The 21,141-nt window shown below is 45.0% G+C and overlaps 2 protein-coding genes across 2 annotated transcripts; both read left to right on the top strand.

The window, feature by feature from the left end:
* Nucleotides 1–269: 269 nt before the first annotated feature.
* Nucleotides 270–10,654, top strand: LOC311120969 (zinc finger protein GLIS2-like). The gene is made up of 6 exons (XM_084195520.1): nt 270–439; nt 1,124–1,311; nt 2,090–2,275; nt 2,688–2,821; nt 5,925–6,043; nt 6,442–10,654. The coding sequence occupies exons 1-6, from the start codon at nt 271–273 to the stop codon at nt 7,173–7,175; spliced, it is 1,530 nt and encodes a 509-aa protein (XP_084051646.1). The 5' UTR covers nt 270; the 3' UTR covers nt 7,176–10,654.
* Nucleotides 10,655–12,678: 2,024 nt separating this feature from the next.
* On the top strand, nt 12,679–21,141 carry LOC311120971 (beta-1,3-galactosyltransferase 1-like; the record flags this gene model as incomplete). Its single annotated transcript, XM_084195521.1, has 4 exons — nt 12,679–12,710; nt 19,608–20,181; nt 20,345–20,551; nt 20,743–21,141. 4 exons carry the CDS (start codon nt 12,679–12,681, stop codon nt 21,139–21,141), a joined length of 1,212 nt encoding a protein of 403 aa, XP_084051647.1.

Genomic DNA, 21,141 nt, shown 5'->3' with positions numbered 1-21,141 from the left:
AAAGGAAAGACCAGAGTTGTTCCTGATCAGCTGATATGACTAGGGAATAGTTAAAGGAAAGACCAGAGTTGTTCCTGATCAGCTGATCTGACTAGGGAATAGTTAAAGGAAAGACCAGAGTTGTTCCTAGTCATGTCAGATGGTTAGAAAAACTTCTGTCCTACTAGTTGGAAATGTGATTGTTTGTTATTCTTTGATTGTTCATGGCTTTCACTAACGAGCATTATGATTGGCTCTTCTCTACAGGTGTTCTGGAATACTGTAGCTGCCATGCTGTCATTGGATGAGCCTCTGGACCTGAAGCTTCCACGGGCCAATGGGAGGGTCAGGTTGGGAAAGAGGGCGTATTCTGCCTCCATCTGCGCCCCTCTCAGTGCCACACGACAACGTCTGCTACGTAACCTACCGATGACCTACCCATCACCGCCTCCCTCTCCAGGTAAACACACTCTCTCTCTCCCTCTCTATCAATTTTTCACAAACACACTCTCTTTTTGTCTATTTTCCTTCTCTCTCTCTCACAAACACACACTACCCCCCACCACACACACACAATTCCCTCTATTCATTTCTCGTTGTCTTAGAGGCCAGTGAGTCCATAACTGCGTCCCAAGTGGCACCCTATTCCCTTTACAGTGCACTTGGCCCATATAGCTCTGGTTAAAAGTAGTGCACTTTATAGGGAAAGGTACCATTTGGGACTGAGTCCACGTCTCAAATCAACATCATGCTCCTCTCATTACCAACTGCTGTATACACTTAACATGTCGTTATGGAGTGTGAGTATGTGTGTGTGTGTGTGTGTGTGTGTGTGTGTGTGTGTGTGTGTGTCATTATGGACAACAGAGTGGCACTGCAGACTGCTGCTGAAAACTTAGTATTATGCCAACGATAGCCTCGCTAACCAATGATAGCCTCGCTAACCAACGATAGCCTCGCTAACCAACGATAGCCTCGCTAACCAACTATAGCCTCGCTAACCAATGCTGAGAGAAAAGAGAGAGTGTTTGTGTAAAGTTAATTTATTTGACTTTGTATGAAGCTGTGTGTGTGTGTGTGTGTGTTGCTCATATGTACTATACATGGCTCTTGTGTGTGACCTCACCCCCTCTCCCCCCGCCAGGTACCCCCCTGTCCCACCAGGAGAGGGCAGGTTCCTGCACCCCCCCTGCCATGGACCTGAGTCTCTCCCCCTCCTTCCGACACGCACCCTCCCCCTCCTCCCGCCATGCACCCTCCCCCTCTGCCTCCCCCTCCTCACCCCTGGACTATCCACCCAGCTGCAGCCCAGCCACACCCATCTACTCCAGGGTAAGCCAGATAGAGGCAGTGTGTGTGTGTGCGTGTGCGTGTGTGCGTGCCACAGGAGGTTGGTGGCACCTTAATTGGGGAGGACGGGCTCGTGGTAATGGCTGGAGTGGAATAGGTGGAATGGTATCAAATACATCAAACACATGGTTATGTAACAAACTTGGGCCTGTATTCACAAAGCCACTTAGAGTAGGAGTACTGATCTAGGATCAGGTCCTCTCTCTTAATCATTATGATTTAAAAGGCAGAATTGATCCTAGATGGACACTCCTACTCTGAGACGCTTTGTGAATACGCCACTGGTGTGAGAAACATTTGAAACAATTTCATGGTGACATTTTTACTTAACACATAACTGAACTCCCTGACCTATTTTCCGTCTGAAGGGGGAAAAAAAAATTTGTAAGAGAAAAGAGAGTTCTCTCTATAGCTCTTCTTAGTACAGAGGTTCAACTTAGGTAGTGTGTGTGCGTGTGTCTAAGCGTGGCAGGCAGTCTGGCCAGAATGTGGGATAGCTGATTAGTGAATACACTCAACACATAGTGGACAGAAGTGAATTAAACCTGTAGTGAATCTAATTTCCCAGCACGGTGTCTGCACTGTGGTTCTCACTTAATCAGATTTTAAACAAGGCTGGAGGGGTAAAAGACGGACAGACAGACAGATGGGCAGACAGCTGGACAGACAGGCAGACAGAGGGACTGTGCCCTTAGTTGACACATGGCGTTCTATTGCGCAATTCAACTCATCTCTCTCTCTCTCTCTCTCTCTCTCTCAGGAAGCAGCTCACCCTCGTTACCTGGATGGTGGGGCTTCTCCGCAGGGCTTCCAGATCTTCCTGCCAATCGGGACCACAGGGGGCGGGTTCAACCTGCCCTCCTCCATGTTCATTGGTCAGCCCGGGGAGAAGCGGGCGTCACCCGATCCCTCATCGGATGAGCAGCTGGCCTGCCATTGGATGAAGGTATGCGATTGACAGGTGGACAGGAGAGGGTGGGTGTGTGTGGACAGGAGAGAGTACCCTGGGGTGCATTCAGAATCTCAACGTTGCAAAACTCTTTGCAACAGTTTACTGTTTATACCTGTATTTGCTTTGTACTCACACACTCATAATGCTTCCGACAAATGAACATCCATCCATCGATTCATAACACATTACTATCTGAATTGCACTGCGACAACTGTCAGCATGTACTTCAAATGTGTGGAAGTATGAGTATGACTTTTCTCCTTCTATGGAACATATACAGCATATGTTATATGCTCAGCTCCAGTTCACTTACCTGAAATGCTCTAGTCTAAATGGACTCTTTCCCTTTTCTCTCTCTCGACCTCTCCCTCATCCCTCTCTTCCTCCCTCGCTCTCTGCTCTCTAGTGCCACCTGCTGTTTGACTCGTTACAGGACCTGGTGGATCACATCAATGACTACCATGTCAAACCTGAAAAGGATTCTGGGTACTGCTGCCACTGGGAGGGCTGTGCCCGCAATGGGAGGGGCTTCAACGCCAGGTAGGAGGGGCTTATTCTTAGAGTCTAGGTATCAGGGTCTCTGATCTTCAGATATAAAAGGTGCCCCTGATCAGATTTAAAAGTAACAAATTACTATAAAGACATACACTGAGTGTAACAAACATTATGAACACCTGCTCTTTCATGACATAGACTGACAAGGTGAATCCCGGTGAACGCTATGATCCCTTATTGATGTCACCTGTTAAATCCACTTCAATCAGTGTAGATGAAAGGGAGACATGGATTGTGTATGTGTGCAATTCAGAGGGTGAATGGGCAAGACAAAATATTTAATTGCCTTTGTACAGGGTACGGTAGTAGGTGCCAGGCGCACCGGTTTGAGGGTGTCAAGAACTGCAACGCTGCTGGGTTTTTCACGCTCAACAGTTTCCCGTGTGTATCAAGAATGGTCCACCACCCAAAGGACATCCAGCCAACTTGACACAATTGTGGGAAGCATTGGAGTCAACATGGGCCAGCATCTCTGAGGAACGCTTTTGACACCTTGTAGAGTCCATTTCCCGACGAATTGAGGCTGTTCTGAGGGCAAGAAGGTGTTCTTAATGTTTTGTACACTCAGTGTATTTTCACCACTTACAGAGCCACTCCAGGACCTTAATGTGCTTCTTCTTGAGCCACTCCTTTGTTGCCTTGGCTGTGTGTTTTGGGTCATTGTCATGCTGGAATACCCATCCACGACCCATTTTCAATGCCCTGGCTGAGGGAAGGAGGTTCTCACCCAAGATTTGACGGTACATGGCCCCGTCCATCGTCCCTTTTGATGCGGTGAAGTTGTCCTGTCCCCTTAGCAGAAAAACACCCCCAAAGCATAATGTTTCCACCTCCATGTTTGACGGTGGGGATGGTGTTCTTGGGGTCATAGGCAGCATTCCTCCGCCTCCAAACACGGCGAGTTGAGTTGATGCCAAAGAACTCGATTTTGGTCTCATCTGACCACAACACTTTCACCCAGTTCTCCTCTGAATCATTCAGATGTTCATTGGCAAACTTCAGACGGGCCTGTATATGTGCTTTCTTGAGCAGGGGGACCTTGCGGGCGCTGCAGGATTTCAGTCCTTCACGGCGTAGTGTGTTACCAATTGTTTTCTTGGTGACTATGGTCCCAGCTACCTTGAGATCATTGACAAGATCCTCCCATTTAGTTCTGGGCTGATTCCTCACCGTTCTCATAATCATTGCAACTCCACGACGTGAGATCTTGCATGGAGCCCCAGGCCGTGGGAGATTGACAGTTATTTTGTGTTTCTTCCATTTGCGAATAATCGCACTAACTGTTGTCACCTTCTCACCAAGCTGCTTGGCGATGGTCTTGTAGCCCATTCCAGCCTTGTGTAGGTCTACAATCTTGTCCCTGACATCCTTGGAGAGCTCTTTGGTCTTGGCCATGGTGGAGAGTTTGGAATCTGATTGATTGATTTCTTCTGTGGACAGGTGACTTTTATACAGGTAACAAGCTGGGATTAGGAGCACTCCCTTTAAGAGTGTGCTCCTAATCTCAGCTCGTTACCTGTATAAAAGACACCTGGGAGACAGAAATCTTTCTGATTGAGAGGGGGTCAAATACTTATTTCCCTCATTAAAATGCAAATCAATTCAATTCAACATTTGTGACATGCGTTTTTCTGGACACTCTTAAAGGGAGTGCTCCTAATCTCAGCTTGTTACCTGTATAAAAGACACCTGTCCACAGAAAAAATAAATCAATCAGATTCCAAACTCTCCACCATGGCCAAGACCAAAGAGCTCTCCAAGGATGTCAGGGACAAGATTGTAGACCTACACAAGGCTGGAATGGGCTACAAGACCATCGCCAAGCAGCTTGGTGAGAAGGTGACAACAGTTGGTGCGATTATTCGCAAATGGAAGAAACACAAAATAACTGTCAATCTCCCTTGGCCTGGGGCTCCATGTAAGATCACACCTCGTGGAGTTGCAATGATCATGAGAACGGTGAGGAATCAGCCCAGAACTACACGGGAGGATCTTGTCAATGATCTCAAGGCAGCTGGGACCATAGTCACCAAGAAAACAATTGGTAACACACTACGCCGTGAAGGACTGAAATCCTGCAGCGCCCGCAAGGTTCCCCTGCTCAAGAAAGCACATATACGGGGCCGTCTGAAGTTTGCCAATGAACATCTGAATGATTCAGAGGAGAACTGGGTGGAAGTGCTGTGGTCAGATGAGACCAAAATCGAGCTCTTTGGCATCAACTCAACTCGCCGTGTTTGGAGGAGGAGGAATGCTGCCTATGACCCCAAGAACACCATCCCCACCGTCAAACATGGAGGTGGAAACATTATGCATTGGGGGTGTTTTTCTGCTAAGGGGACAGGGCAACTTCACCGCATCAAAGGGACAATGGACGGGGCCATGTACCGTCAAATCTTGGGTGAGAACCTCCTTCCCTCAGCCACGGCATTGAATATGGGTCGTGGATGGGTATTCCAGCATGACAATGACCCAAAACACACAGCCAAGGCAACAAAGGAGTGGCTCAAGAAGAAGCACATTAAGGTCCTGGAGTGGCCTAGCCAGTCTCCAGACCTTAATCCCATAGAAAATCTGTGGAGGGAGCTGAAGGTTCGAGTTGCCAAACGTCAGCCTCGAAACTTTAATGACTTGGAGAAGATCTGCAAAGAGGAGTGGGACAAAATCCCTCCTGAGATGTGTGCAAACCTGGTGGCCAACTACAAGAAACGTCTGACCTCTGTGATTGCCAACACGTGTTTTGACACCAAGTACTAAGTCATGTTTTGCAGAGGGGTCAAATACTTATTTCCCTCATTAAAATGCAAATCAATTTATAACATTTTTTACATGCGTTTTTCTGGATTTTTTTGTTGTTATTCTGTCTCTCACTGTTCAAATAAACCTACCATTAAAATTATAGACTGATCATGTCTTTGTCAGTGGGCAAACGTACAAAATCAGCAGGGGATCAAGTACTTTTTTCCCTCACTGTAAGTGTTTAAAGCTTTATTCACTCTGTGTGTGTGTGTGTGTGTGTGTGTGTGTGTGTGTGTGTGTGTGTGTGTGTGTGTGTGTGTGTGTGTGTGTGTGTGTGTATTCCCCCCAGGTACAAGATGTTGATCCACATCAGGACTCACACCAATGAGAAGCCTCACCACTGCCCCACCTGCAACAAGAGCTTCTCTCGCCTGGAGAACCTCAAGATACACACACGCTCACACACAGGTCAGTACACACACACACACACACACACACACACACAGGTCAGTTTGATTGTTTTTGCTAAAGAACAGCTGTTTATTTCCCCTCTAAAGGCTGCCTCGCGGGGTTAGGAAACCGCGGGGGTAAGAGTCCGCTGTGCTGTTATGTCTCTTTGTCAGAACCTCTTGCAGTGTTTTTTTTTCTTGTGGTTGCGGGATACTTCGGGTCAGATTAAAGACATGCATGCATGTCGCACACACACAGGTATATAATCTTTGATGCTTTTCTGGCATACCTGTCCAAGAAGAAATGCTAATACCATATGCATTCCAAAATCTGAAGATCTGTCAGTTGACAAGAAAATTCACATCCTCACTCCTTCTTCCATCCATCCATCCTTCTCTCCTCTCTCCCTCTCCCAGGAGAGAAGCCGTACATCTGTCCGTACGAGGGCTGCAGCAAGCGCTACTCCAACTCCAGCGACCGCTTCAAGCACACGCGCACCCACTACGTGGACAAGCCCTACTACTGCAAGATGGCCGGCTGCCTTAAACGCTACACCGACCCCAGCTCCCTCCGCAAACACATCAAGGCCCACGGACACTTCGTCGCGACCCAGGAACAGGCCTCCTCGGCTGGGCTCGGGGTGTTCCTCAAAGGGGGTGGTCTCCATGGAAGTAACGGTGGAGGGGTCTCAGAGATGGGCTATGTCGGCGGGGCCCATATTATCATCCCAGGAGGGGCCGCCGTGGCTTCTCTTCTCGGAGGCCACCGTCTGGGGGCCTCGCTGCCCCTCTCGGCCCTGTGTGGCCCCCTGGATCTAAGCGGACTAGGTCACCCTGGAGCGTCCTTATTCTCGCTAGGTGGTGGAGGTGGGGGATTGGGTTGGTGTGATTCTTCCATGCTCCCGTTCGGACTCTCGGCTGCATCCGTGTTTGGGTTGGCTTCCATGGGTCTGGGGCAGCTAGGGAGAGGGGAGAGCAGGAGGGGGGGGGAGGAGGAGGACGGGTGTGAAGAGGACAGGGAGAGGGAGGATGAGGTACTGAATTTGTCTGTGGGAGGGTATGGAGGGACGGGGGCAGGGCGTGACCTCCCCTCCTGGGTGGTGATTCAATCCCCTGGGGCGCTGGTGCTCAAACCAGCTGTTGTCAGCTAGGGCCAGGGTGTGTGTGTGTGTATGTGTGAGTGTGTTCAGCTTGGGACCCGTGCTCACACGTCTGTTGCTACGATCAAGGGACAGGGTGTGTGTGTAAGTTTGTGTGTGTGTGTTTGTGCCTAAACGATGCCTCGGAGCTGACAGTTGGTGTGTGTGTGTGTGGATGGGGAGGGTTAGGGGCTTTTTAAAAGCTGCGTGGGGGTCAAAGGTAATTCTCCTTTAAAGACATGGAAAAAAAAAAAACTCTGATCATTCCAACACTAAACAGTAAAAGCAGGCTGAAGAAAACAACTACAAAAACTATGGAAATGTATCTCAAACATTCCCTATGGACTTTTTCAATGGACTTTTCCCAATGTACATCCCTAATTAACATTCCAAATTGAATTGTGTGACAACGCAGTTGGAGTTATTTAGTCACCATTATGATGTAAATAAGAAGCAGCTCTTATTGAGAGAATTGAAGTAATATGCTCCTGTATGTTTTGATACAGTCATTATTTGTATGCAGCACAGACCCTATGGATTATAACCGATAACAGCCACTGTTAGTTTGGATAGTCACTATAACAGCGGGTTTTATATCAGTGTCTTTACCTGTTGTGGCCACTAGGGGGATGTAGAGAGTCAGGTAAATTCTGTCTAATCTTTCTAGCCTCACATCAGAACTCAATTGTTCTGTGTAGAAGTTGTCTGTAGGCACAGATCTAGGGTCAGCTTACCATCCTCAACCATTAGATGGGAAAATGCAAAACTGACCTTAGATCAGTGTCTAGGGCCAACTTTATTCTCCTTCCTCCCCCTCTACTCAGTCTCTAGACTCACAACAACAAACAGCCTTTAAAATCCCCTGGAGGGAATAGGCTACTGAAGCTACAAGGTAATCAGTGGAAATATGTGGTACACACTACAGGGCAAGCACAGTCTGGGAAAACCAGTCGGATGTATGTGGTACACACTACAGGGCACGCACAGTCTGGGAAAACCAGTCGGATGTATGTGGTACACACTACAGGGCAAGCACAGTCTGGGAAAACCAGTCGGATGTATGTGGTACACACTACAGGGCAAGCACAGTCTGGGAAAACCAGTCGGATGTATGTGGTACACACTACAGGGCAAGCACAGTCTGGGAAAACCAGTCGGATGTATGTGGTACACACTACAGGGCAAGCACAGTCTGGGAAAACCAGTCGGATGTATGTGGTACACACTACAGGGCAAGCACAGTCTGGGAAAACCAGTCGGATGTATGTGGTACACACTACAGGGCAAGCACAGTCTGGGAAAACCAGTCGGATGTATGTGGTACACACTACAGGGCAAGCACAGTCTGGGAAAACCAGTCGGATGTATGTGGTACACACTACAGGGCAAGCACAGTCTGGGAAAACCAGTCGGATGTATGTGGTACACACTACAGGGCAAGCACAGTCTGGGAAAACCAGTCGGATGTATGTGGTACACACTACAGGGCAAGCACAGTCTGGGAAAACCAGTCGGATGTATGTGGTACACACTACAGGGCAAGCACAGTCTGGGAAAACCAGTCGGATGTCAAACTACATTCTACATGCGTCTTTTGGGGTGGATTCTAACTTCCACTTTAGTCAAACGTTAATGTCAATGGGAGACTAAGTTCAAATGTAAGTGGAAGTTTAGAATTTGCCTATGTTTGTTAGTTTGTTTAGATTTTTACACAGGCAGGGTTAGGCGTAGCCTTCACTCATATTACCCGGTTCCCCTGGGGTCCTCTGAGCTAAGAATGTGGTATTTAGTTCTGTTGTCATGTGACTGCCACCTGCATAGTTGTAAGGTTGGTTGGCAGGACGACAGAGGTGTGGTTTGGCTAAGAAAGGCTATGATGTTTAGCTGACAAGACAATGACCCGCACCTTCCTCTCCCCTCAACCAACCAACCTACTTGACCTGCAGAGGCTTCACACACCTAGGCTGCATCTGAAATGGCACCCTTCCTTGTATGGTATTCCCTAAAAAGTAGTGCACTGTAACGGGAATAGGGTACTATTTTAGTCGCACACTAATCTTTGTATGACTGACGATCAAATTCAATAACTTTGAATGAATTAAGCTTAAAATAACCTATTGTGTATTTTTTTATCCTACAAATGGATTAAATCTGGTGTGGTCACAACAACAAACAGCCTTTAAAATACCCTGTAGGGAATAGGCTCTCGAGATTACAAGGTAATCAGTGGAAATCTTTGGTACGAACTAAAGGGTTGTTGAAGCCTTGTCAAACTACAGTCTGAATCTATCTGCATCTACATAACCCCTCCCCCTCTCAAGTCTGTAAAGGTATGACATCTCTGTGTCTTTCATCACATCTGCAAACAAGTAAGAAAGTTTTATTTGTCTTTCTGGTTAAGACGAGACATTTCTATTGAATGTTGAAGTTGTTCCTCCTCTCTCTACAGCATCTAACTGCCATTTTATGACCAATGCTGTTTCGTAACTCAGTGACAAAATGTACGTCCCAAATGGTACCCTATTCCCTATATAGTGCACTACTTTTTACCAGAGCCCTGGTCAAAAGTAGTGCACTACAAAGGGAACAGGGTGCCATTTGGGACGCATCCAAAGACAAGGATCCTATATCAGGATCTACAAACCCAAGGATGACGTATTAACCCTTTGTGCAACAGACGTTTCTCAATAAAGCCGACAAACCTCATAAAAGTAATATTTGCTAATAGCTTATCCAACACAAGGTAGGAAATTGTTATTTGATCTGCACGCCTTACCTGGCATCCAGTATTATTGGCCAAGTTAGGGATTTCTATTTGATCCAGGTTTTTTTGATTAGATAAGTAGGCCCAATGTAAACAGAAAAGTGTGTACATAACTGTATAGTACTTACAATAGCTTCATTATTTGTATTAATTTACAGACAAATCACTCAAAAGAATATTTAGTCTTTGTAAGTATAATGTAACAATGTGCAACTCCACCATGCCAATTACATTTTGTTACAAACCTGGAACTGTAAGTTTGATTGGAAAAACCTGAAAATTCAGGTTCCCATATTGAGGTAACATAGGAAGTACAAATAGGACAGAGGTGAATTTACATATGAAGTCTAGTAGTCTACATATGCTCAAAGGGTTAATGTTAGACTATGGCCTACCTACTGCAGGCCAGCATCTGATATCATTTTTTATCTTCGTTTGCACATTAAGATTTTCAATTATTATTATCAGTATTTTTTAATGTTTCCAAGTGCCTTGTATGTATCATAGGTGAAATATACCGAAAATACACACAGCACATTCAATGAAGTACAGGTACATGTAATATAAATGTATAAATATATGTATATTTTCCCAGGGTCAACACTTTACATAGCTGACTGTTTAAAGAGTTGACAAAAGGTGTGATTGGTGACATCATAGCTTTGTGTGCTTTCAGTTTTTTTTATGAGGACTGTTAAATGGAAAATGTGGTTAATGACAATGACGTGACGTCAATAAACAAAAATGAACAAATCCAGTGGCATTCTTGTGTCACCTGTGGGTGTGTGTTTGTCAACTCTCCTGGGTTGTAAGCAAGTGCCGTTTGTTATGCCGTCTGTGTGTGTGTTTAGGCCTACTGTCAGCAATCAGTGTAAGAAAGAAACCTGTTTCCCCAATACAGTGAGGGAAAAAAGTATTTGATCCCCTGCTGATTTTGTATGTTTGCCCACTGACAAAGACATGATCAGTCTATAATTTTAATGGTAGGTTTATTTGAACAGTGAGAGACAGAATAACAACAACAAAATCCAGAAAAACGCATGTCAAAAATGTTATAAATTGACCTACACAAGGCTGGAATGGGCTACAAGACCATCGCCAAGCAGCTTGGTGAGAAGGTGACAACAGTTGGTGCGATTATTCGCAAATGGAAGAAACACAAAATAACTGTCAATCTGCCTCGGCCTGGGGCTCCATGCAAGATCTCACCTCGTGGAGTTGCAATGATCATGAGAACGGTGAGGAATTAGCCCAGAACTACACGGGAGGATATTGTCAATGATCTCAAGGCAGCTGGGACCATAGTCACCAAGAAAACAATTGGTAACACACTACGCCGTGAAGGACTGAAATCCTGCAGCGCCCGCAAGGTCCCCCTGCTCAAGAAAGCACATATACAGGGCCATCTGAAGTTTGCCAATGAACATCTGAATGATTCAGAGGAGAACTGGGTGAAAGTGTTGTGGTCAGATGAGACCAAAATCGAGCTCTTTGGCATCAACTCAACTCGCCGTGTTTGGAGGAGGAGGAATGCTGCCTATGACGCCAAGAACACCATCCCCACCGTCAAACATGGAGGTGGAAACATTATGCTTTGGGGGTGTTTTTCTGCAAAGGGGACAGGACAACTTCACCCCATCAAAGGGACAATGGACGGCGCCATGTACCGTCAAATCTTGAGTGAGAACCTCCTTCCCTCAGCCAGGGCATTGAAAATGGGTCATGGATGGGTATTCCAGCATGACAATCACCCAAAACACGCGGCCAAGGCAACAAAGGAGTGGCTCAAGAAGAAGCACATTAAGGTCCTGGAGTGGCCTAGCCAGTCTCCAGACCTTAATCCCATAGAAAATCTGTGGAGGGAGCTGAAGGTTCGAGTTGCCAAACGTCAGCCTCGAAACCTTAATAACTTGGAGAAGATCTGCAAAGAGGAGTGGGACAAAATCCCTCCTGAGATGTGTGCAAACCTGGTGGCCAACTACAAGAAAGGTCTGACCTCTGTGATTGCCAACAAGGGTTTTGCCACCAAGCACTCAGTCATGTTTTGCAGAGGGGTCAAATACTTATTTCCCTCATTAAAATGCAAATCAATTTAGAAAATTTTTGACATGCGTTTTTCTGGATTTTTTTGTTGTTATTCTGTCTCTCACTATTCAAATAAACGTACCATTAAAATTATAGACTGATAATTTCTTTGTCAGTGGGCAAACGTACAAAATCAGCAGGGGATCAAATACTTTTTTCCCTCACTGTAGCCTGACAACGTCCAAAGTCAATAAAACCATAACACTTTACTACAATGAAGCAGGCTCTCTCTCTCTCTCTCTCTCTCTCTCTCTCTCTCTCTCTCTCTCTCTCTCTCTCTCTCTCTCTCTCTCTCTCTCTCTCTCTCTCTCTCTCTCTCTCTCTCTCTCTCTCTCACACACACAACCCCCCACCTCCCACACACACTTGTTTCCTCATCTCTCCCCCTCCCCTCCTCCCCTGCCCTTCCCCTGTCACACACTCACCCTTCCCTGTAGGCTACAGAACACCTGTAAAGCTACACCAACTCCACCATAGAACAACTGACATCTGAGGCTTAGAGCACACTGGAGTGTGTTCTACTGGATAGACCTGAAACACAGGGGAGGGAGGTGGTGTAATTGTCCTGGGATGGTTGTACACACACACAGGAGGGGTGTTATTTTCTTCACCAGTCACTGTCACAAGGATCCATGGTCTCTCTGAGTTGGTTAACCGGCTGCAGTCATGGAGGAGCAAGGAGGAAATGGATGTAAACGGTAAGCAAGCACTATCAATGACATCTCTCTGCTCTTCTCAGGACAAACTAGACAGACATACAATCAACCAGTGCTAGATAATAGGGTCCAATTTTACAGTGCTTTACAGTAACCAGTTACTACCTAGATCAACTACACGCTACTTCTAGATAATAGGGTACAATTTTAAAGTAAATGTCCCAAATTGTATGGACATGGTAGGTACAAAAGGTAAGAAGAACATCTCTCTGCGCTTCTCATTACTTACTCAATCAATCAATCTCATTTATTTGTAAAGCCATTTTTACATTGGCTGTAAAAAAATGTTTAACAAAAAATAAAAGAGTGCTTTAAAGTAACCAGTTACTAACTACATCATACTTCTGTATGTATTTAAATGTTAGTAACTTTAGATAGACAGACACAGTATCTACTCTAGAACCTAAGCCATAGATTTGAATAGGGTGCATTTACATAGAACATGTTGACATCAGGCCGTTTCTTTTGGCCCTAGTCATAAATAGAATGTTTGGCTTTCTCTGAGAAGATTGTCCCAATCTACCCTGAACGGAGAAGAATACATATCTGAAGAATGTATGTAATGATGTGGAGAATGTGAAGGTATATACTTCATTGTATAGACTTATTATGTAATAATGTGCTACTTACTATTATTTAATAATATACTATACTTCTACTATACACTTATTATGTACTTATTGAAATACATGAAATTAGATGTACAGTGTATTAAAGATGGCATCTTTGTCCAGATTGTATTTATAAAGCTATTTTTACAGCAGTAGTGGTCACAAAGTGCTTTGACAGTAACACCGTCAGTCACTTCAAAGAAGAAAAAGTATGCAAATAAGCAGAAGAAGTAGGCTATGTCAATAATCTATACCTACGTGTGCGCTGGGTTTTCCATTTTTCATTCCCTGACTGTAGGCATGTTTCCATTGACCCAGGTTTATTCGACAAAAGCAATGTTGCTAAAAAAATAAAAATTGCGACATGGCAGATGGCAGATCACAGGAGGTTGGTGGCACCTTAATTGGGGAGGACATGCTCGTGGTGATGGCTGGAGCGGAATAGTATCAAATACATCAAACACATAGTTTGATGCCATTCCATTCGCTCGGTTCCAGCCCTTATTATGAGCCGTCCTCCCCTCAGCAGCATCCACTGTGGCAGATATAGGAGAAACTTTCTAAAGATGACAACTTTGTTATCCGTTCAACAGCAGTGGATTTTTATTTTGTCGAACTTTCTTTATTGCGACAAATGATTATATTTCAACTATACAAAGTTGAAAAATCTTTGCAGGACAATGATTGTCCTGACTTTCAAGAATACCTGAATTATTTCGCCTTGCTTTTCTGGTTGGCTGGCAAGTTTCACCATCCAATTATTTCAGATCATAAAGAGTGCAAGTTTCACCATGGCACGAACCGTGGCCGTGGCGATACCTGCTGCCCAATATACATACACATGGAATCACTGGTCACGCCTAAATGGATCATCGAAACACTTCAACCACTAACTACAAACGCACCCTAGCAGGAAATTGTCGCATCTATTTCTAGACGTAGACAAATAAATCACTGAACAAGTTAATGAAAACAGCCAGTGACAACCCTTTCCTTACGCTATGTCATTCTATGGGAGAATCTCAATTGTATTTCCTTGACTTCTCGCCTCCTTTTCAAAACTCATTGGATGAGAAAGTCAGAGGGCCCGCCCCTCTGACCTTCTCCACCAATGGCTTTTGAGAACGAGGCATGGCGAGAAGACGAGAGTCGAGGATATGCAATTAAGATTCTCCCTATATTTATGCCTACACATTCTCTAGAACAGCATTTCCCAACTCTGGTCCTCCAGTACGGCAACCAGCCTAACTAAAATGGTTAAATATCACTATTTTGACATGTTCTAATGTACGGAAGAGTATCAAATCAAATTGTATTTTTCACATGCTTCGTAAACAACAGGTGTAGACTAACAGTGAAATGCTTACTTATGGCCCTTCCCAACAATGCAGAGAGACAAATTTAGAAATAATAATAATAAAAAAAAACACCAGGAATAAATACACAATGAGTAACTTGGCTATATACACGGGGTATCAGTACCAAGTCGACGTGCAGGGGTACGAGGTAATTGAGGTAGATACAGTGAGGGAAAAAAGTATTTGATCCCCTGCTGATTTTGTACGTTTGCCCACTGACAAAGAAATGATCAGTCTATAATTTTAACGGAAGGTTTATTTGAACAGTGAGAGACAGAATAACAACAACAAAATCCAGAACAACGCATGTCAAACATTTTATAAATTGATTTGCATTTTAATGAGGGAAATAAGTATTTGACCCCCTCTCAATCAGAAAGATTTCTGGCTCCCAGGTGTCTTTTATACAGGTAACGAGCTGAGATTAGGAGCACACTCTTAAAGGGAGTGCTCCTAATCTCAGTTTGTTACCTGTATAAAAGACACCTGTACACAGAAGCAATCAATCAATCAGATTCCAAACTCTCCACCATGGCCAAGACCAAAGAGCTCTCCAAGGATGTCAGGGACAAGATTGTAGACCTACACAAGGCTGGAATGAGCTACAAGACCATCGCCAATGATCATGAGAACGGTGAGGAATCAGCCCAGAACTAAACGGGAGGATCTTGTTAATGATCTCAAGGCAGCTGGGACCATAGTCACCAAGAAAACAATTGGTAACACACTACGCCGTGAAGGACTGAAATCCTGCAGCGCCCGCAAGGTCCCCCTGCTCAAGAAAGCACATATACAGGCCCGTCTGAAGTTTGCCAATGAACATCTGAATGATTCAGAGGAGAACTGGGTGAAAGTGTTGTGGTCAGATGAGACCAAAATCGAGTTCTTTGGCATCAACTCAACTCGCCGTGTTTGGAGGAGGAGGAATGCTGCCTATGACCCCAAGAACACCATCCCCACCATCAAACATGGAGGTGGAAAAATTATGCTTTGGGGGTGTTTTTCCGCTAAGGGGACAGGACAACTTCACCGCATCAAAGGGACGATGGACGGGCCCATGTACCGTCAAATCTTGGGTGAGAACCTCCTTCCCTCAGCCAGGGCATTGAAAATGGGTCGTGGATGGGTATTCCAGCATGACAATGACCCAAAACACACGGCCAAGGCAACAAAGGAGTGGCTCAAGAAGAAGCACATTAAGGTCCTGGAGTGGCCTAGCCAGTCTCCAGACCTTAATCCCATAGCTGAAGGTTTGAGTTGCCAAACGTCAGGCTCGAAACCTTAATGACTTGGAGAAGATCTGCAAAGAGGAGTGGGACAAAATCCCTCCTGAGATGTGTGCAAACCTGGTGGCCAACTACAAGAAACGTCTGACCTCTGTGATTGCCAACAAGGGTTTTTCCACCAAGTACTAAGTCATGTTTTGCAGAGGGGTCAAATACTTATTTCCCTCATTAAAATGCAAATCAATTTATAACATTTCTGACATGCGTTTTTCTGGATTTTGTTGTTGTTATTCTGTCTCTCACTGTTCAAATAAACCTACCATTAAAATTATAGACTGATCATGTCTTTGTCAGTGGGCAAACATACAAAATCAGCAGGGGATCAAATACTTTTTTCCCTCACTGTATGTACGTATTGGATAAAGTGACTAGGCAACAGGATAGATAATAAACAGTAGCAGCAGCATATTTTATGAGTCAAAAGAGTTAGCGCAAAAAGGGTAAATGAAGATAGTCCGCGTAGCTATTTGGTTAACTACACTACATGGCAAAGTATGTGGACACCCCTTCAAATGAGTGGATTCGGCTATTTCAGCCACATCTGTTGCTGACAGGTGTATAAAATCGAGCACACCACCATGCAATCTCCATAGACAAACATTGGCAGTAGAATGGCCCATACTGAAGAGTTCAGTGACTTTTAACGTGGCACCGTCATAGGATGCCACCTTTTCAAAAAGTCAGTTCGTCAAATTTCAGCCCTGCTAGAACTGCCCCGATCAACTGTCAGTGCTGTTATTGTAAAGTGGAAATGTCTAGGAGCAACAACGGCTCAGCCACGAAGTGGTAGGCCACACAAGCTCACAGAACGGGACTGCCGAGTGCTGAAGCACGTAGCTGAATCCTCTGAAAGCAACGTCAGCACAAGAACTGTTCATTGGGATCTTCATGAAATGGGTTTTCATGGCTGAGCCTCCGCACAGTGCCAAGTGTCGGCTGGGGTGGTGTAAAGCTCGCCGCCATTGGACTCTGGAGCAGTGAAAACGCGTTCCCTGGAGTGATGAATCACGCTTCACCATCTGACAGTCCGACGGACGAATCTGGGTTTGGCGGATGCCAGGAGAACGCTACCTGGCCCAATGCATAGTGCCAACTGTAAAGTTTGGTGGAGGAGGAATAATGGTCTGGGGCTGTTTTTCATGGTTCGGGCTAGGCCCCTTAGTTCCAGTGAAGGAAAATCGTAATGCTAGAGCATACAGTGACATTCTAGACGATTCTGTGCTTCCCACTTTGTGGCAGCAGTTTGGGGAAGGCCCTTTCCTGTTTCAGCATGACATTGTCCCCGTACACAAAGCGAGGTCCATACAGAAATGGTTTGTCGAGATCGGTGTGGAAGAACTTGACTGGCCTGCACAGAGCCCTGACCTCAACCCCATTGAACATCTTTGGGATGAAATGGTACGCCGACTGCGAGCCAGGCCTAATCACTCTACATCAGTGCCCGACCTCACTAATTCTCTTGTGGCTGAATGGAAGCAATCCCCGCAGCAATGATACAACATAGTGGAAAGCCTTCCCAGAAGAGTGGAGAATGTTATTGCAGCAAAGTGGGAACCAACTCCATATGAATGCACATGATTTTGGAATGAGATGTTCGACGAGTATGTCCACATACTTTTGGTCATGTAGTGTATTTCATCCAAGTCCTTGTGGTTACATACATACTGTAGGTAGAGACAGTTGGGTTGTGTGTGTAGCAGTCTTATGGCTTGGGGGTAGAAACTGTTCAGGGTCCTGTTGGTTTCAGACTTGGTGCATCGGTACTGCTAGCAGTGCAGTAGCAGAGAGAACAGTCTATTTTAACAGAGCAGTACTCGGTGGCTGGAGTCTTTGACACATTTTTAGGGCCTTCCTCTGTCACAGCCTGGTATAGAGGTCCTGGATGGCAGGAAGCTCTGATGTACTGGGCCGGACGCACTACTATTTAGGGCCTTAGGGCCAAGTGAAGAGAATAAATAAATAAATGGTGATGGGTAGTGTGGTACATTGATTTTTTTCTTTCACAGATAGTACTTTAAAAACTTTAAATACTTAATAAAGTTGAAATTACATATTTTTTTAGAATAAAGTCAAAATACAATTTTGTAACTAAAGTGGCAATATTTCTAGAATAAAGTGGGAATAATTTGAGAATAAAGTGGCAATATTTTGAGAATAAAGTGGCAATATTCGAGAATAAAGTCGCGGTTGTATTTCAAAATGAAAGTACGGGATTTGGTTATTAATTGCATGCCTCTGGCTCCCTGTTGCTGTGTGCGCTATTTACTAAAGCCAGTTCTATACTTTAGAACTGGCTTTAGTAATAAGGAAATCCTTGCTCGTTTAGCACATAATAACCAAATGATTAATAACTATTAGGACCAGGAAGAGGTTGTGCCACAGATTTAGTGTTTCCAGAAGGAGGAACCACACGGACTTGGATGAGGTATTTTATCCAAGTCCGTGTGGAGACGGGCGGGTTGGGTGTTGTGGGCAAAACAAACAAATGGCCATCAATCTAATGATCTAATAAACTCGTTCAAACAGTCGTCACCGGGCACTCAAGCTTATCAATCTAATAACTTGCACGCACACACTCACACACCAAGTTTCCTCCTGGCAATTTCAGACTATAGTCATACACTCTTCTAACGGCCATGTTGCGTTATGAGCACAAAGAAAAACTATCTTGGCACTGTCACTGAACGCAAAGAGAACTGGGGTTGAGTCCCTTTCCGTCTGCTATCCGAATTCGCTTCGATGTTCTTCTGCGTAGCCAAGGCGAACACCTTGCAAAAATTCTGTGCATAATGGAAACTATTAACGCTTTACTAACGTTAGTATTCCCCCCTTATGGCAACTATCCTTCTAACGACTATCGGCTAGTAGGCTACGCGAGCACACCCAACAAAACGAATGATTCCTTTCTTAAAATAATAATTGATCTAAATATAGGCCTATTAGATAAACGATGATAGGCTATAAAGAAATAATCCCTGATCTGACATGACTTGGATGGCACACACACACAACCCACTTGTCTCTACCTATGTAGTGTATGTAACGACACCGACATGGAGGAAATACCTCATTCGAGTCCGTGTGGTTCCTACTTCTGAAAATAATCTGTCACAACCTATTCTAGGTCCTAATACTTATAATAATAGGATTATTATGTGCTAAAGGAGCAAGGATTTCCTTGATACTAAAGCCAATTCTAAAGTATAGTTTCACCAGGTCATCTACCTCAGGTACAGTATTTCAACAGCGGAGCGCACAGCAACAGGGAGCCATGGAGGCATGCAGTTAACCAAATCCCCTATATAAATATAAATATAACTGCGACTTTATTCTCAAAATGTCCATTTTATTCCCAAAATTTTGACTTTATTCTCGAAACATTTGTTTGTTTGTTTATTATCGAAATATTTACACGTTATTCTCGAAATATTGACACTTTATTCTCGAAATATTGTCACTTTTTTAAAGTACTATCCGTGCAAAATAAGATCATCCAAGTACCACCACCCATCTCCATTTACTTATTCTTTCTCTTCACTTGGCCCGAATACTCTTCCATACTAATGAGACCATTTCGATCTACCAATCTAACCTCAATCTTCTTCTTCTTCCTCTCCCATCTAGTCAAGTTGTGGTCGAGAGCCCTGTACGACCACTGCGGTCTCTGGTGCGGTCCTGTTTCATCTTCCTCCTCTTCCTGTCCACGGTCATCTTGATCATCCTCTTCGCTATTCCTGCCAGCTCCTTCCAGCCAGACTGGTGGGACAACCTATCACTGTACACATACTACCATAGATGGACCATCCCCATCCATCCCCATGGACCATCCCCAACCACAGTACCAGCCCCACCCCCAACCACCGTACCCCCAACCACAGTACCAGCCCCACCCTCAACCACCGTACCCCCAACCACAGTACCAGCCCCACCCTCAACCACCATACGCCCGCCACCAACCAATCAATACCACTTTGGCCACCCTCGTAACTTCCACTTCATCATGGACGAACCGGACAAGTGTAAGACCCAGACCCCGTTCCTGGTGCTGATGGTCCCTGTGGCGCCCGGTAACCTGGCTGCCCGGGACGCCATCCGCAGGACGTGGGGTACTGAGACCCTGGTGCAGGGGAAGAAGGTACAGACGCTATTCATGCTAGGACTTCCTGGAGGATCAGGTGCTCAGGAGCTGCAGGAGAAGGTTGGTCTTATTGTTGTAGCTTTTTTTAGTGTTGTGTTTATTGTTTTAAGTGTGTTGGGGTTGTTAATATTTAAATAAAGTTTGATTTGATTTTGATTTGATTGTAACTTGATCTGACCTAACTTTGACTTTGACTCGATTTTGTCTTGACTTTGATTTGAAGGTGAACCAGGAGAGCCAGGTGCATCATGATCTACTCCAGAGCAACTTTCTGGACTCCTACCTCAACCTCACCATTAAGACCATGGTGATTATGGACTGGCTGGCCACTCACTGCACCAATTCCACCTACGCCATGAAGATCGACTCAGACATGTTCCTCAACGTAGAGAACCTGATAACTATGTTGCTGAGAGCGGACGTCCCCAAGGTGAACTTTTTTTTTAATGTTATTTTATTCAACCCAACCTCCACCTCTTTAGGGGATAGTTTTTGTTACTATAACAGTCTGTCTGTCTGTCTGTCTTTTTAATTTACTAAGTTACAGTTTATTCTTTTTTTCCCCCTTCTAAATCTTTAATAATTCTATATAAAGATTAAATTCCATTCCTATTTCCCAAGGTGAACTACCTGACGGGGATGCTGATGTGGGATCGACCAGTCATCCGGAACCCTAACTCCAAATGGTATGTTCCGGTCGAGATGTTAGCCGACAACCGCTACCCGACCTACACACTTGGTATGGGATACGTCTTCTCCAACGACCTGCCGGAGAGGATCGTGGAGATATCCAAGGACATCAAGCTTTTTAATATAGAAGACGCCTACATTGGCGCCTGTATGAAGAAACTGGGCCTCTCGCCCAGAAACTCACCCGATCCTTGGCAATGGAAGGCCTATCTCGGCAATTACAATCGCTGTGAATTTTCCAAAGTCATCACCTATATTTTGAGCCGCTCATCCCAGATAGTGGACTACTGGACGGACCTGAAAAAGACACCTGGTCCACCCTGTCCCTAG

The sequence above is a fragment of the Coregonus lavaretus genome (genome assembly GCF_964263955.1).
Source record: "Coregonus lavaretus genome assembly, contig: HAP1_SCAFFOLD_3095, whole genome shotgun sequence".
Taxonomy (NCBI): domain Eukaryota; kingdom Metazoa; phylum Chordata; class Actinopteri; order Salmoniformes; family Salmonidae; genus Coregonus; species Coregonus lavaretus.
This window is presented reverse-complemented; position numbering and strand designations above follow the sequence as displayed.